General features: G+C 55.9%; 1 protein-coding gene across 1 annotated transcript in view; it reads left to right on the plus strand.

Moving 5' to 3' along the window:
* Positions 1-14,795, plus strand: part of LOC119108860 (RNA/RNP complex-1-interacting phosphatase) — a 55,341-nt gene that overhangs the window by 2,507 nt on the left and 38,039 nt on the right. The window contains exons 2-3 of the mRNA XM_037232402.1: positions 97-167; positions 4,200-4,275. Coding sequence (XP_037088297.1) covers positions 142-167; positions 4,200-4,275 — 102 coding nt within the window. The 5' untranslated portion in view covers positions 97-141. The remainder of the gene's footprint in view (positions 1-96; positions 168-4,199; positions 4,276-14,795) is intronic.

The raw sequence follows: 14,795 nt of genomic DNA on the forward strand, positions 1-14,795 counted from the left end.
CCTGTGTGGTACCCTCACCTCATCACCTACATCACATGCCATCACCTCATCCAGCTTTTGTTCCTTCTTATCAATGATTCGATATTGTGCCGTCAGGGTCTTGAAAGGAGTACCTGAGAGTTCAAGAAATAGCACAGGAACATGGGTAAAAATGGATTGCCAGACAGGTAAGTGAAAATAATTCGGAAAGGTGTGAAAAGTGGCATTGCACCCATAGGGATACGTGGTTCATTATACACCCCTTGATTTAATCAATCTAACACCCCTGGCCAGTGCGGAAACAGTGGATTCGGGTTGGATTTTCACGTCTATAAAACAGTACTTTACACTCTTTCGCGCTAATGTTTTATATTCGTCGTGATGTGAGCAGCTACTCGGCACTATTTTGGGGTATGTTGTACTGTTTGGATGATGATAGCCGTCTGTCATATTCAAATGCTGTACGGAAAGTGTAGCCTTCAGGTAATTTTTATGTGGATTTTTTCAGTTTTTTTTTCTCGGCAAATTGTTCTTCAATACAGGATACCAAACCGGAAGTCCATCACTGCGCTACGGTTGTGGAAACTTGCAATTTTTCCAATAATTGGGATGACTTATCGGACCCTACCTTCTTCGCCTTGGCCACAGCAAGCCAAGGTGAAGCAAGCAAGCAAAAAAGCAGCTTTAGGTGTTTAGAGGGTCACTGCCGAGTGCTGTGTGGCAATGCGTCGTTAGTAGCCAAAACAAGCATGATGCATTTGGGTATGTTCACGCGGAATCCAGCCTCCCTAAGGACAGAGACGGTGAGGATGCTCAGGATGGTCCCGAAATGTCGCTGTCTCCTGGACGAGCTGTGCGAGTTGCTTGCCCTTGCATCTGCTTGTCACTTTGATTGGGTGGCTCAACCTGTCTCCTCCTAGGTCACGAATTCATGCGAAAGACAACGTGGATGTGTCGGGAGGCGCTCAGCCGTGGCAAATGTCGCGTTTTTTTTTGTTGAAACCAATTTTGCGCGCTTTCTGTATATTTTCGCCGGTATCTTGTCCCGGATACTCATCCCACCGCTTCGCAGCCAGGCATATCGTCCGGTGCGTATGCTTTTGGAAATAACCGTGTTCAACGTCATGCGTATTGGGTATGTGACGTATCCTTCGCAGAAACGAGAAACGGGTGATGAGAACATCCTAAAGTTATTGCCATTGCCCGTCCAGACGACGTCCTGTCAAAGGTGTTGTTAGGATGACTTTGAATTAATGACTTCTGCTCTCATCGCCCTTCTCTTATCGACATCCACCCTGTCGCGTGCAAACTGGTAGCTCGCGTGTCGTCACCATATATCCTCTTCGTTTTTGTGGCCCCGTCCCCCAGTAATTTTAGATTTGTCACACCAGGTCTGTGGCAGTGTCTGAAAAGAATGGCTTTGGAAAGTCCAAAATTAGTGAAAGAGCATCCCAGTCATTTTCGGGAAGTGACACTCCTGCACGTCGCTTCCCCCCTCCCCTCGCTTGCCCACCTCCAAGCATGTGTCTCCTGTCACGTGACTGATGGCGTCGCAGGTGTTATAAGGAACACACATTCTGAATAGTTTGAAAGCTTCGGGACAGTTTAGCACCGAGCCGTGATTATGCTCTTACAGCTTTAAACCAACGCCGAACAAAATTTCTGCCCGCACCAGAACCATACTAAAGTGGCAGCAAAGTCCAAGAGTGGTGCTGGTGAGATGGCCTCTTGTTAGAGTTTCTCCAGCCAGAAAATATTCCCGCGCCTTTGCCCCACGATTTGACACTCCTCTAGGCCTGAACGGCTACATGATCCCAATGTGAGGCCAGGTTTTGATCTGGCGACAGACGTGGCTCCGTCCACAGCTTGAAGTGTGCAAAACAATATTAAATGCTTTGAAGCAAAGTTATCTGCCGGCCACCCTGCAGGCCGGACTGCCTCCGATTGATCGGCTGGCAGCAGCGACCAGGATAGCCGGCCGTGGGGAGGGGGAGGGGTTCTGTTCAAAAATGCAAACAAAATGTTCACAAGGGCTTGGGACGCATAAATCCTCTCCGCTGACCATTGTTGTTGCCATGTTGTCGTGTTGAGAAATTCCTGCATGAGTATAATTGACAAGTAACTTTGTTAGTTATAAGATAGAGCGGTCGTATTTCAATGTCGCATCTCACACGTCTTGCCATGGCTCTAACGTTAAGCGGTTTGTTTGTGCATTCTTTGGAATAGCCGCCTGACTTGAGCAGTCGAGCGATTCTACCGAATATGTAGTCAGTGTGGCGACTATGAACGCAGGATCCGGGTTGAGTTCTAGAAGACATTTTACGTTTGGTCCGCTCGCAATGAATAGATAGCCATCTTTGCCATCATGCGGATATTCCCATAGGCCTTTCAGAAGTTGCCTAAGATCTGTTAGACCTTGAAAATCGCTTTTGCTGTTGGGATAGCCCTACATTTATTTTGATTTGTTGAAGAAACGGGAAATGTTCATCCCCCACACACTAAAAAATTGAAACCTTTTTTGAGGTCACCTTGGCCTAGTTTCAGAATAAGATAAGAAACGAACCGAAGCACTTTTTAATCACAGCGCGTAAGAATACATCCAGGAAGGAGCCCATTTTATGTGATATTTCAATATTTGAGGCATTAATGATCATTACGTGCAGACAGTGCGGGTTGTTTCTAATATATGGGTTGACGTGATTCTGATCAAAGTGCGCAGGTTCGTGTTTCCGCTTTATGAGACGAGGTTCGGGTCACAAAGTCGGCCAGCCGGCGAGCCACTGGCGCCGGGCTGGCAAGTGCCGCCTCAAAAGCCAGCTAACTGCAGCCAACCTTGGTTGCAAAATGATTCACAATTATATTGCTTACTTTTTGCACTGAATTGTGCGTCAATTTGTGTGTCTATTATCCGGGACCAAAAACAGAGTAATTAAGGTTTTTAGGAGTCAATGCGGCTCAGTTGGAGGCCAGGCCAGATCATTTCTTTGGAATTTTATACCTTTTTAGCCACAGGATCTTTTGTGAGCTCTAACAGCCTGGTTTGCGGGACTCAGTCTAGGAAATGTGCTAGACTGGCCGGTTTGTCATGTATGTGCAGATGCAGATCATTCCGTTTCGTCATTTGTTATGATACCCCACATGCCCCCTGTTGGTGACCTGATCTTTCATCGTGTAACGAAATTGACCCTGACTGACAGAAAATAAAATATGTTTATCTATTGCATACATTGTATTATACCAAAACTATCCGGACAAGAAAGCAGACTTCTATTTGCCGTCTCAGGGAGCTATGTGTCAGGGTAATCACTCAATAAGTAATTACGTGTTGCGCTAATTCAATAAGTCCAGTCGACACAGGGATAATTATTTCCTATGCTTGGAATGGATCATATTTGCGCTCCAGATGGTCGCAGGTTGCATAATTTTGCGCGGACCGCGATTTTCACTACGCTTTATGTCAATGCGTCGACCTAAAGCCACCTGATTAGTTCGTACCATCCGATCGACACCGCGCCGTCGGGTGGTGGCGTTCGGCGCCCACGCAACAACGCTGCTTAGCATGAGCTCCGGTTCTCCAAAAGCCCATCCATTCAGAAAGCTCGGATAAGATCTTTAAAAAGATGCCGCCGGTTGTGCGCATCCGGAAATGGATGAACACGACGGCATACTTTTAAAGAGGTCTCGGATGTTGAAGGCGTTTCGAATGAACTGGTAGTTGTGAGAATGGTCGATAGATGTCTCGTGTACCATAGTTTTACGCCTCGTGGTGAAGTCCTTCGCGAGTCTGCATAGAGCGTTCGAAGCTTAGCGTACTGTTTCCGCATCACCAAGGCCTTGTAAGCAGTTCCACGAGGTGTTATCTCGAAGCGAATGGCCGTTGTCTATGATTGGTTGTCCCGTTTCTTTCAACGTATGTTTGCCATCGGTTGATGTATCACCGTAAATGATGGACTAAATATACTGTTCTATGGTGATCAGTCGTAACGCCAGAGCCACAGTTGAGCCGAAGGACAGAAGACGATATTAGTGTGGAATTTAGATACCAAATATATTTATCCGTCGCGGGAAGTTCAAATGAGTAGACCATTCAACGTACCGCTTTGAGCAGCACGCATGTTGACAGCACAGATATTCCCTTAAGCAGGCGACTGCGATGACACCAGTGAAGCGCATGACGCGTGAGTTATCTCGTTTGGTAACGTATGCGTTATTTTGGACAGGTGGATGGACTACAGCAACTGCGGATCAGTCATTGAAGGCACAAGAATTGTCGCCTTAAAAGTACCGCTAAAAAAGGTGAGTTATGGTTTCAAACAGTTAGTGCTTCGTCTACCTGCAGCAATGAAATGGAATGAAATGTAATGCAGCATTCACAAGGTTGCGGTACTCGATCCCCCCTCGCTGTCAACCCTTCCGATCAGGATGAGGGGCAGGCGACTTCAAATGGCCTCAGCAGCCGAGTGCCTCGTTGAGCCCTGGACACGAGGATGCGTTCAGCGTTATCTTTTAGTGGATATTCAGGAAATGAGTAGTGTTTGTGGTTAGTTCATGATAAATGAACCACAGGCCTAATAACGCCGAGAGGTGACGTGTTCGAGTAGGTTCGTCGCGATGGTCGTGACTCATGTGTATTTGTACAAGCAAAGAGGCGGAGTTGCTTTTTGTCTGAACAAGTTGGCTCCGGCTCCAGCCACAGTGACGTTTTTAGATATAGTTTCGACCCACTCAGGCATGGGGACAACATGGCGCATCAAAAAACGCATGCGCTTTGGAAACCATTGAGAGACTGTTCACGCGAGGCAAGCGAAATGATAGAGGTATGAGTATTATTACCATGTAGAAGGCACCAGAACATACACCAACGGAGTCCACCACCTTTGGAAACCCACACGAATTTGTAATTATAGTTATATATCCATCTTCCAGCGCGGTTACAGCTGTGACCGTGAATTTAAAAAGCAGAGTGGGGCTGACATTTGAGCGTTCCAGCTCAAATTTTCCAATGAGATTGCTCAAATGTTAATCGACCTTGATGTTGGAAATGCGCATCAATTTCGATCGATGCAACGAATTAATTTGGGATTGGTTATGCTATCGACAGCTTAGCGAAGTATTTTTGGGCGCATGACGGTTGCAATCAATTGCTCTGTAGGATTGCAGTAAATAGTACAATACGGCTCCACGGTTACGCATTGCCCGGTCTGTCGGTTTCGCGATATCGTGCGATATTACACTCCAGTATCCGAAAACATCACTTTAGTTGCCTCGCTGTATATTACGGACGCAGCTGTGGGTGACGTATATGCGACTTTCATATCAAGCGCGTGATGTATTTCACGTTGAAACAATTGGGAATGCGTTGGACAGGCATTTTTAAAGATTCGAACACGGCAATGTGCGTGGCTATCAAAAGTTTCAACACTGTTAGTGCGCTAACGTGCGGGAAAGTCGCACGCGGCGATCAGAAAGTAACAAGTTGTTTGGAGAAATCAAGTTGCTGACCACTGAATGTAACCCTTATGAACCGGTCACCTGCGGTATAGGACTTAAATCATCTCAGGTTTTCACTTTGCGTCGTTTTCCACAATGGTGGTGTGCCAGTATGCCTAGCGGAAACATGGCGGACTACAAGCGCGCGCGGTCCGCGTGAATTCTCGGGTTTCGTGTCTCAAATAGCCGGTGGAGCGTTTCCGCTGCGGCCGTGGCGACGGGCCGGTCACCGATATGAGCTCCTGCGGCGATGAGCGCTGAACAGGAGAGACCAGGCCGCCAGTTGCTTGCTCTCTGAAGCGGGGTCGAAGTCGTGACGAAGCTGGCTGCAAAAACACTAGCGCGCGCATCAAGTGCACTTCGATGCTGATTTTTCGGCCAAGTCACCGCGTATTTGCCGTAACATGAAAGGTGGGGTGCGTTGTGTGGCGACAGAGCACTTGAGATTTGGTATATTACGCAACGGAATATTGCAGCGTGATATGTAAGTGTTCCTAGCTGGCACCACACCAGTGTTAATGAACATTTTTTTTCCTTTGTAGAATCGCATTGCTGGTTTAGAACTGTATGAAAGCTTGGGTTTAAAGAGTGTGCTTCTCTCGTGCTCTGTCTGTGCATGAAAGAATGTCTTGAGGTGGCGAGGACCGAGATTAGCTTACTGAACACCGCTGAACGCAGCATGATTACCCGGACGCCACCGAACGCAGCATGAACTGATTACCACTGAACGCAGCATGGGTTAGCTCCTGCGCTGCTGATTTCGTTTCTCTCGTGTGAAAGCGAGCTCTTACCTACGACCACCCGTGCCCCCCCCCCCCCCTCCTCGTGGAAAAGACATGCCGATTCCTAGCCGTATTGACCTGTTGTTTACTTCCCGGGATGACCTGTTAGTTTTCCCTGTGGTGGGCTGCGCGTTTGTGCAGCCTAGCCCCAGGGGCCAACGGTGGAGTGACCTTTCAGCTTCTCCCTGTGTTGCCCGTGACCACCTGCCAGCTTCGCCCAAGGCATCCAGCTGGCTCATTCATGTGGTGACCTGCCGGCTCGTCCACGTGGTGACCCGCCGGTCCCTCCCCGGGGTGACCTGCCGTCTGCCCTGTCTGTGACCAGCCCCCGCGGCCACCGCCCTGGGCGCCAGATGCTCCCACCTGGGCGCTGGCTGAGCGGTTTGGGCGCCGCCCCGGCTCGGCCTGGTACACTGATCTGGCGGCAGCATTCCCCGCTCGCGGGCGGCAGATGAGAAGCCCCCCCCCCCCCCTCCTCTGCTGTCGGCCCAGGAAATTCCCACCGGCAGAGGCGCCGCTAGACAAGGCTAAGTGGATCGAGCGCGGTTTTTACGCCGCTTAGGGGGACCTTATCTGGCCGAAACTTCCGGTATGCTGCCCGCGTGCCAAGCCGGAACAATGCCAGATTCCCCCTCCCCCCCTTCCCCCGATGGTAACTCAGGTACTGGGTGACCAATTGTCGACTGGAAGCCGGGAGGGTACCCTCGGAGCTTTCGACCCCCGCGCGCCTATAAAGGCGTAGCACTTGTGTTGGGATAGCGTGTTCCTCTCGGGTGCAGTAGTTCGACGAAGCTGACGCTCATTCTGGCTTTGCGGAGCCACATGCATATGCATTATCACACGGCTGGGTTACTTTTTTTGGTCCACCCACACGAACCGCATGCAACACTTCGTGCTTCCACCAGTGTAATCCTTGGTACCGTTTTTTGACCTCTGGAGGACTAAATTTGTAGCCGGATGGCCAAATCGGGCTTTCCAGGGTCCCAGGCCCAGTGGGGACACCTCGGTCGGTAGCTGACCACAGTCACGAGGTTAATGACACATTGACACGTGATAGGTAATGACGTAGTGCATTGTAAACTGTTCGTAGATCTGTGTTACTGGTGGTGCTGGACTGCAACCTGGGTGCGCAGCGCATGCTATCCGGTATTCCAAGCAGCACGGGCAGCTGTCCGATGGAAATAACGATGTATTTTGCGTCATCCATTCTGAGTGGTTTGAATGACCAGACTTCGGCAGACCAGTGAGTACAAACTATTGTATGAATATCCAAATAAAGAGCACAAAGTACTACCACAAGTCCACAGTGTACCCGATCTCCATGTCCATTCATTGCTTATACTTTAGATCACTGTCCAATGCGCTGCCTGAACGTTCTTGAGGCCGGCCCTGCAACAGAGGTAGAGTAGAATTATAACAGCAAAAGAGCAGGGGCAATGTGTTCTTTCGTGTTTGTTGCTTCTTTTCCTATGTTAGCCTGAACTTGCTGTGAGGTATACGTGTATAAATGCATGCCAATGCATTTTGAGAAGCATTGCATTGTTAAGCCTCCCACGAGTTGTCGAATTCGAATGGTTGTTGCCGTTGGCAAGCGGTTTTCCGTGTCGTAGCTGAGTCATGATCAGGGGCATATTCCAGCTGCCGGAGGCACGTCCCCTCCCATTATCAAGTATCACATGTGGTGATAAGTATGTGCATAAGTGGCGACAATGAAAAGCCGAGATATACACGTACAGTAATGAAGTTGAAAACACGTCATGTTGATACACGCCACGCAACCTATTTTGCGCGCCTGCGGCATTCTAACTTGTGATCTTCAGTGAACAGTTTCTGTAGTTTCTCCTTTGCGAAATGGTGCATACGCCCCTGGTCATATTCCACACAAAAAGTTCTTCAAATACCCGCCCCATACTGGCAACTTGGAGCGTATGTGCACGCGCGTGTGTGTGCGCGTGCGACACTTAATCAACCGCTAAGTTTGGGTCCAGCGAAACACCGTGCTACTGAATGCCGCCTGAGTTTGCCCCGTGGCCATTCTACGCCACCTCTAACGTCGCATGGCAGGCCGGACGCCAACCCTCCAGCAGCCAAGTCAGTTCAAGCTGCTCTGACATCCCGCACCACCACCGGATTCGATCAGGCTCGTATGGGGGCTGAGTGGGGCGGAACGCCGCGTCGCCTCGCGCGAACACCACATTGTCTCCGCGTTGACACAGCTGCCTGGTGGCGTGCACAATGACGCCGCACGCCCCCCGCGCGCCGGCCGTGCCGCCCGCTCCTGGGCCAGGCCGTGCTCGTGGGACCAGCCGCTCTGTCGGCCGGCCGCAGCTCTTCCGGAAGAGTTATGCTCCGCATTGTCGTGCTGGAAAAACGGTCCGCGTAGGAAAATATTTCCCCGGCAGCGGTGACATTGTGGCCGGATAAAGGCGCGCGCGGGAGCCGTGCCGGCCGGGCCCACACACTGCGCTGATTTACCTTCGGGACGCTTTGTGCTGGCTGATTGAGACTGCAGGCTGGGCCATGCGTCTTGGGAGAGGCCACCGGCAGCTGGCTGGCCCGGCCCGGGCGGGGCGGACAGGCCCCCGCCTCCGCCTCCGCCCCCGCTCCGGGGCCGATGAGCAAGTGTCTCGACACGCACCGGTCGTCGCCTGTTTTTCGCGACGTGTGCGCATAATGGCGCCATTAGCGGCCCGGTCGGCTAAGCAGGCGCATTGTTTGGCTGGAATGTGACGGCGGCGGCGGCAGTGTTTGTCGCCGCTGCTGGCCGGCCAGGGCGCACATCGGGGGGCGCGCCGACCGGGCCCGGCCGCCCCCTGCGCCGCCGGCCGGCTCCCACACCCCCGCGTGCCGCGCCAGCCGCTCTGATGACATCGCCGCTCCCGCCTCCGAACGGAGCCGGTGCGCGCGCCGGCCCGGATTCGTCCCACGGTCACTGGCTTCCCGCGGCGGCTGCCGGGGCACGCCGCCGGTCCGGTGGCGGCCGCCTGCGCGGGCGGCGGGCCGAGCGGCGGCCGCCGCTACGGCAGGCGCCGGGCTCGGCCCCGCCAGACCCGACCTCCGTCCGGAGGGTTCACCGGGAGAGGGGCGGACGGCGTGGCGGCGGCTGCAGCTACGGCAGGCGCTGGGCTCGGCCCCACCAGAACCGACCTCCGTCCGGAGGGCTCGCCAGGGGAGGGGCGGACGGCGCGGCGGCGGCTGACCCACGGGATCCGTCCGTCAGGGCCGCGCGGATCAGCTCGTCACCGCCTTGGGTCGTGCAGCGAGGCCCGGGCGGCAGACTGCTAATCCGCCCGTGGCGCCTGCTCTGCCGCCGAATTGATATGTTAACTCGTCTGGTATGTCCACTGGCACTAATGGAAAATTTCGCCTTTTGAGGATGTCATCCAAGTGTTGACGAATTGTTCGAAGTATTAACGGGAACTGCTGATGCTTTGGCGTGATAGCATTCTTAACGATGAGAATGCGATTAAGTTGTGTGGGTTGTAATGGCAAAATTGAGCAAGGACCGGTTTATTGTAAGGATTAATTCTGGAAAGGAGCGAACGAATCAGGAATTACTCTACGTTGCAACCATACTCCACTATGAGACAGTTATGCTCGTTCCAACGCTCCGCGCCAATTTGTGGTCATGCTTCTTATACAGGAATATCCACGACAAGAAGCCCTAGCTGCTGGAAAGCCAGTCAATACAAAACAATAAACGCCCATAAACCCGCAGTTACGAGTTAACCGTCAATGGAACAAATCAACCATTGAGTGCTCACCTAAAACCCATCGCAATGTGTGTTCAGCCGCGCGTCACGAATTGGCGTCATTTCGACGGACCCGACCGGCTCTTCCTCCCACGCCGTTGCCTTTTGCATGGCTAGCGCAGTACGTACATTCACACAACGCCCGTCACGCCACTCGATACCGCATTTGCAGCGCCGCCTGTCTTGGCACGCGGTCCGTCACGCGACGCAGGCGCCGCGGCGGCGTCAGAGGTGGGTGTTTGGAGCGCGCCGGGACCGGGTCCCCCGGGGAATCCGTCGCCGCGTCCGCCGTTATTCTGTGGCCGCCGCAGGCGTCTAGGCGAATGCGTGGCGGCGGCCCCGACCGGGCGCTGCGGCGACCTGCGGCCGCGCCCCGGCCTGGCACGAAGTGCCGTCGGCGGCGCGTCGGGCCGCCAGCTCCGGCTGCGCCCCGGGTCAGCTGGTCGGTGCTCCAGCCCGACCGACCGAGGAGGCGGGCTGTTGTTGCTGGCCGGCCGGCGGCGCCTCCTCCCGACCGCCGGCAGTGGACGCCCCCCGTTTCGGCGCATTGTCGGCCCGTCGCCTGCTCGCGGCGATGATTTATCGCCGACACCAGAATAGACGCCGAATAAAGTGTTGAGCGCCGTGCTGAGGGGATCATTGCGGTGTTACGGCGCGGCAGGACGCCCCTTTGTGTTTGACGCGCCGGCAAATCGCCGGCTGTTTGTTAGCGTCGGCGGTAATAGCGCCGGCCGGGCGCCACTGGCGGCAGCGGCACCGGCCGTATGGGGCGCGCTCGCGGCTGACTGGCCCCGACCGGGCCGGGCCGCGGCGTGACCCGCTCACTCCTCCACCCGGTACGTCCGTGCCGAACCAGAGCAAACAGCGCGCACGGCCGCTCCATTGTCCGCCGTGTGGAATGCGACCGCTCTATCGAGGAATGCGTCAGCGCTTATCGGCATCAACGACGGGGCCACCGGGGCGCCTTGCCTTGCTGCGAAGCGGCATCGCCGTGTTATAAATTCACCATGCGATGGATTACATAACGTGGCGGCGGCATGGAAGTGCAGGCGTGTGGATCGGTTGCTAAACCTTCCAGGATCAAGGCCCGGCTGATTGAAAACGCCCCTCGAGTGGTCAGTTGAGATTATCTGATATGCCATTCACAACGGCTGCTCTGACGCTTGTACGGCGGACTGGGGTCGACATTAGCATTTTAAGAGGATGCTAACCATTTGGAGAACGAGGCTCAATGTCGCCGTCAATGCCGACCGATTAGCTGATGCTGCCATTACTCGTTACCGGGCGGAGGGTGACCGGAACTGGACTCGGTTCGCCGGTCGGCTCGTCGGCCGACGACAGGTCAGCGACGCGATCAGCAGCGGCGAGGTCAGCGGTCAGCAGCGAGGTCAGCCTTGGCCGTGGCTGAGGTCTCCGTGGTTGGCCGTGCGTACGATAGGACTCGTGTCCCGGAGTCGTCCAGCGCGCCGGCTATGCTAGTGCCGGATCGTCGCAGCCGCGGGGTTGGTGGCTGAAGCCGTGCTGCCGGCTGGAGCCGAGTGTTGGGGGACGGACAGCATGCCGCCTCCGCTCCGTGCGGTCTCAGCGGCCGGTGTGTCGGGCCGCGCAGTTGAGTCCGGGTCCCGCTGGTCGCCGCCGTCCGCTCGCGCCGTCCGGGCGGCGCGGCGGAGCCACCAGTCGCCTCCTCGTGCAGCCCCCCGCGCGGTGGAACGACAACGCGGTCCGTCAGACACCCCGGGCCCTTGACAGTAAGAAGCTGCGTGTACGCCGCGAATACACGTTGCCCGGCGAACCGAGCTGTGGGCTTACGCTCGACTTGCCGAGACCTTGGTTGTAGCTGGTGTGACAATTTTAGATGTGATGATGAAAGACGTCTCAAAAGTTATTCGGAGCTTAACCAAGTTTTGCAACCGCGGTTTGGGCAGGCGTGAAATCCACTTAAAAGATGAGAAAACGAGACTGTTTGGGGTCGTGCAATTATCCAACGTGAAAGTTGGCCGTGGCCGGTCGTCGTGAGCAGGCGTTTGTCGGGCTGACCCGACCCGGCCTCTCGCCGGCACTCCGTCGGGCTGACCCGACCCGGCCTCTCGCCGGCTCTCCGTCGGGCTGACCCGGCCTCTCGCCGGCTCTCCGTCGGGCTGACCCGACCCGACCTCTCGCCGGCTCTCCGTCGGGCTGACCCGACCCGACCTCTCATCAGCTTTCCGTCGGGCTGACCCGACCCGACCTCTCGCCGGCTCTCCGTCGGGCTGACCCGACCCGACCTCTCACCGGGGCTCCGTTGGGCTGACCCGACCCGACCTCTGGTCGGCTCTCCGCTCTCGTATTGCTAGGGAACCGGCCGTGCGCGAAGGCGCATTTAGAGGGAGGGGGAGGGAGACTACAGGGTCGCAGCCAACGTGGACCAGCGAACAGATAACACGCTCACAAAGTCGTTTCGCAACATGCTGTGCTGGTGAGCTTCGTCAAGACGCAACGCCGCCTTGCTTTTCTTCACGGATGTTTTATTTGGCAAGGAAGGAACCGCCCAGTGTAACTTGAAGAGAGGGATCGTGTTAGCGCGCACGCTTGCCATGTCTAGCAGTGGGTCCCAGGCGTGGCTCGCACTTATCGTGCGGCGCCTCTTTGTAAGCACGTCTTGCGCCGCCGCCGCCGCCCCCATCCTGCCTGCCTCCCGCACACCTGTGCCGCCTCTCAGTCTGCCGCCGCCGCCGCCCCCGTCCTGCCTGCCTCCCGTACACCTGCGCTGCCTCTCAGCCTGCCGCCGCCGCCGCCCCCGTCCTGCGTGCCTCCCGCACACCTGCGCCGCCTCTCAGCCTGCCGCCGCCGCCGCCCCCGTCCTGCCTGCCTCCCGTACACCGGCGCCGCCTCTCAGCCTGCCGCCGCCGCCGCCCCCGTCCTGCCTGCCTCCCGTACACCGGCGCCGCCTCTCAGCCTGCCGTCGCCGCCGCCCCCGTCCTGCCTGCCTCCCGCACACCTGCGCCGCCTCTCAGCCTGCCGCCGCCGCCGCCCCCGTCCTGCCTGCCTCCCGCACACCGGCGCTGCCTCTCAGCCTGCCGCCGCCGCCGCCCCCGTCCTGCCTGCCTCCCGCACACCGGCGCCGCCTCTCAGCCTGCCGCCGCCGCCGCCCCCGTCCTGCCTGCCTCCCGCACACCTGCGCCGCCTCTCAGCCTGCCGCCGCCGCCGCCCCCGTCCTGCCTGCCTCCCGCACACCGGCGCCGCCTCTCAGCCTGCCGCCGCCGCCGCCCCCGTCCTGCCTGCCTCCCGTACACCGGCGCCGCCTCTCAGCCTGCCGCCGCCGCCGCCCCCGTCCTGCCTGCCTCCCGCACACCGGCGCCGACTCTCAGCCTGCCGACACCGCTGCGTCGGCGTCGCATACCAATCAGCCGCTCTGAAGAAACCGACGATATTGATTCTCGATTATGACTGGCCGACGTCTCGTTTCCATCCGTGACCCCGTCCTCAATCAGTTTAATGTGTGTTTTATTGAAACGTACGGGGCGTGCGCGGCACAGCCGGCTGCAGCGTTGCGCCGGAGGACCGGCCGACGCCACGAGCCGGCGCTAGCGCCCGGCACCGCTGATGCAGGACATGATCAGCTAGTGTTGTGCAGCGTCTGCTGAGGCTCTCGTGGGCGCCGACGCTGCGCTGCACTGAGTATAGTTGGAGAACGGGCTGCCAGAGGTGCGAAGCATTACTTGTGTGAAAAAATGAGCAGACACCGAACCAATGAGGCGAAGATCGGCGTTATTATAGCATGATCCCATTGGTTCTGCAGACTTGATATTTCTCTGTACCCTCGTCGCATGAAGTTGATGCTTTTCTTAAATAAATAAAAATAAATCAAACGAGGCCTCAGAGACTGGAGCTCCCGGAGTATTAGCCAACGTTAATTGTGATGGCTCACTAATGAGTTCCGCTGGCGTCTGTGGTAGTAAATGACCTTTTTGACTCTTTTTCCTCCGGCTGTGCGATTTCGCTTGCTCCCGACATGTAATTGTAAAGTCCATTCATCATCGGCGGGGTTGGAGGGACTGCGTGCGAGCCCCGCCGCTGTCGCCTCCGTGAAGCCGGCTGTGCCGACTTTCCCTTCAGGACTCCCTTCTGCACTCGCAGTGCTGCTGTAAACATGCCCTCTGCATCTTGCCTTCGTATATACATATATATATATATATATATATATATATATATATATATATATATATATATGTGTGTGTGTGTGTGTGTGTGTGTATATGTGTTCATATCATTGGATATATACATAGGTAGACCTATGCTCAACTTTTCACTTTTAGCTTGCCAGTTCATCACCTGTACAGAAAACGCACTCTTTTCCAAGGTGTAGCAGCGACATGCTGTGGAGAGCCGTCTCCGAGGGGCTGTAGCTGCAGCTGGCCTGTTGGCCGAGCACCTCTCCCTGCCCGTGTAAGGGAGCCCGGTGGCTGCAGCCGCCCCTCCCCGCGCTGCCGTCCTCCCCATGCTGCCGCTCCGCCGCCGCCGCTACCCCGGCCGCTTTTTGCGGCCAGCTCTGATCGCGTACTTTATGGTCCCGCGCGATCAGATCGGCCGGGGCCGCCAGCTCGCCGCGCCGCCCTATTAAGCCTGCATCGCATGTATCAGATGCAATTAGGAGGCGGTCAACGGTGGCGGCGGGGCGGTGGCGCCCCCCGGTGGCCGCACCGGCCCGCTCCAATTAGTCTTCGCCCGGCCGCACTGTCAAAACCGCCTTCTTTACGACGCGCATACATTCGCCCAAGAATTTCCCGATTTGTACCGGCTCGTAAAGTTTTAA

The sequence above is a fragment of the Pollicipes pollicipes genome, unplaced genomic scaffold (genome assembly GCF_011947565.3).
Source record: "Pollicipes pollicipes isolate AB1234 unplaced genomic scaffold, Ppol_2.1 Scaffold_691;HRSCAF=793_pilon_pilon_pilon, whole genome shotgun sequence".
Taxonomy (NCBI): domain Eukaryota; kingdom Metazoa; phylum Arthropoda; class Thecostraca; order Pollicipedomorpha; family Pollicipedidae; genus Pollicipes; species Pollicipes pollicipes.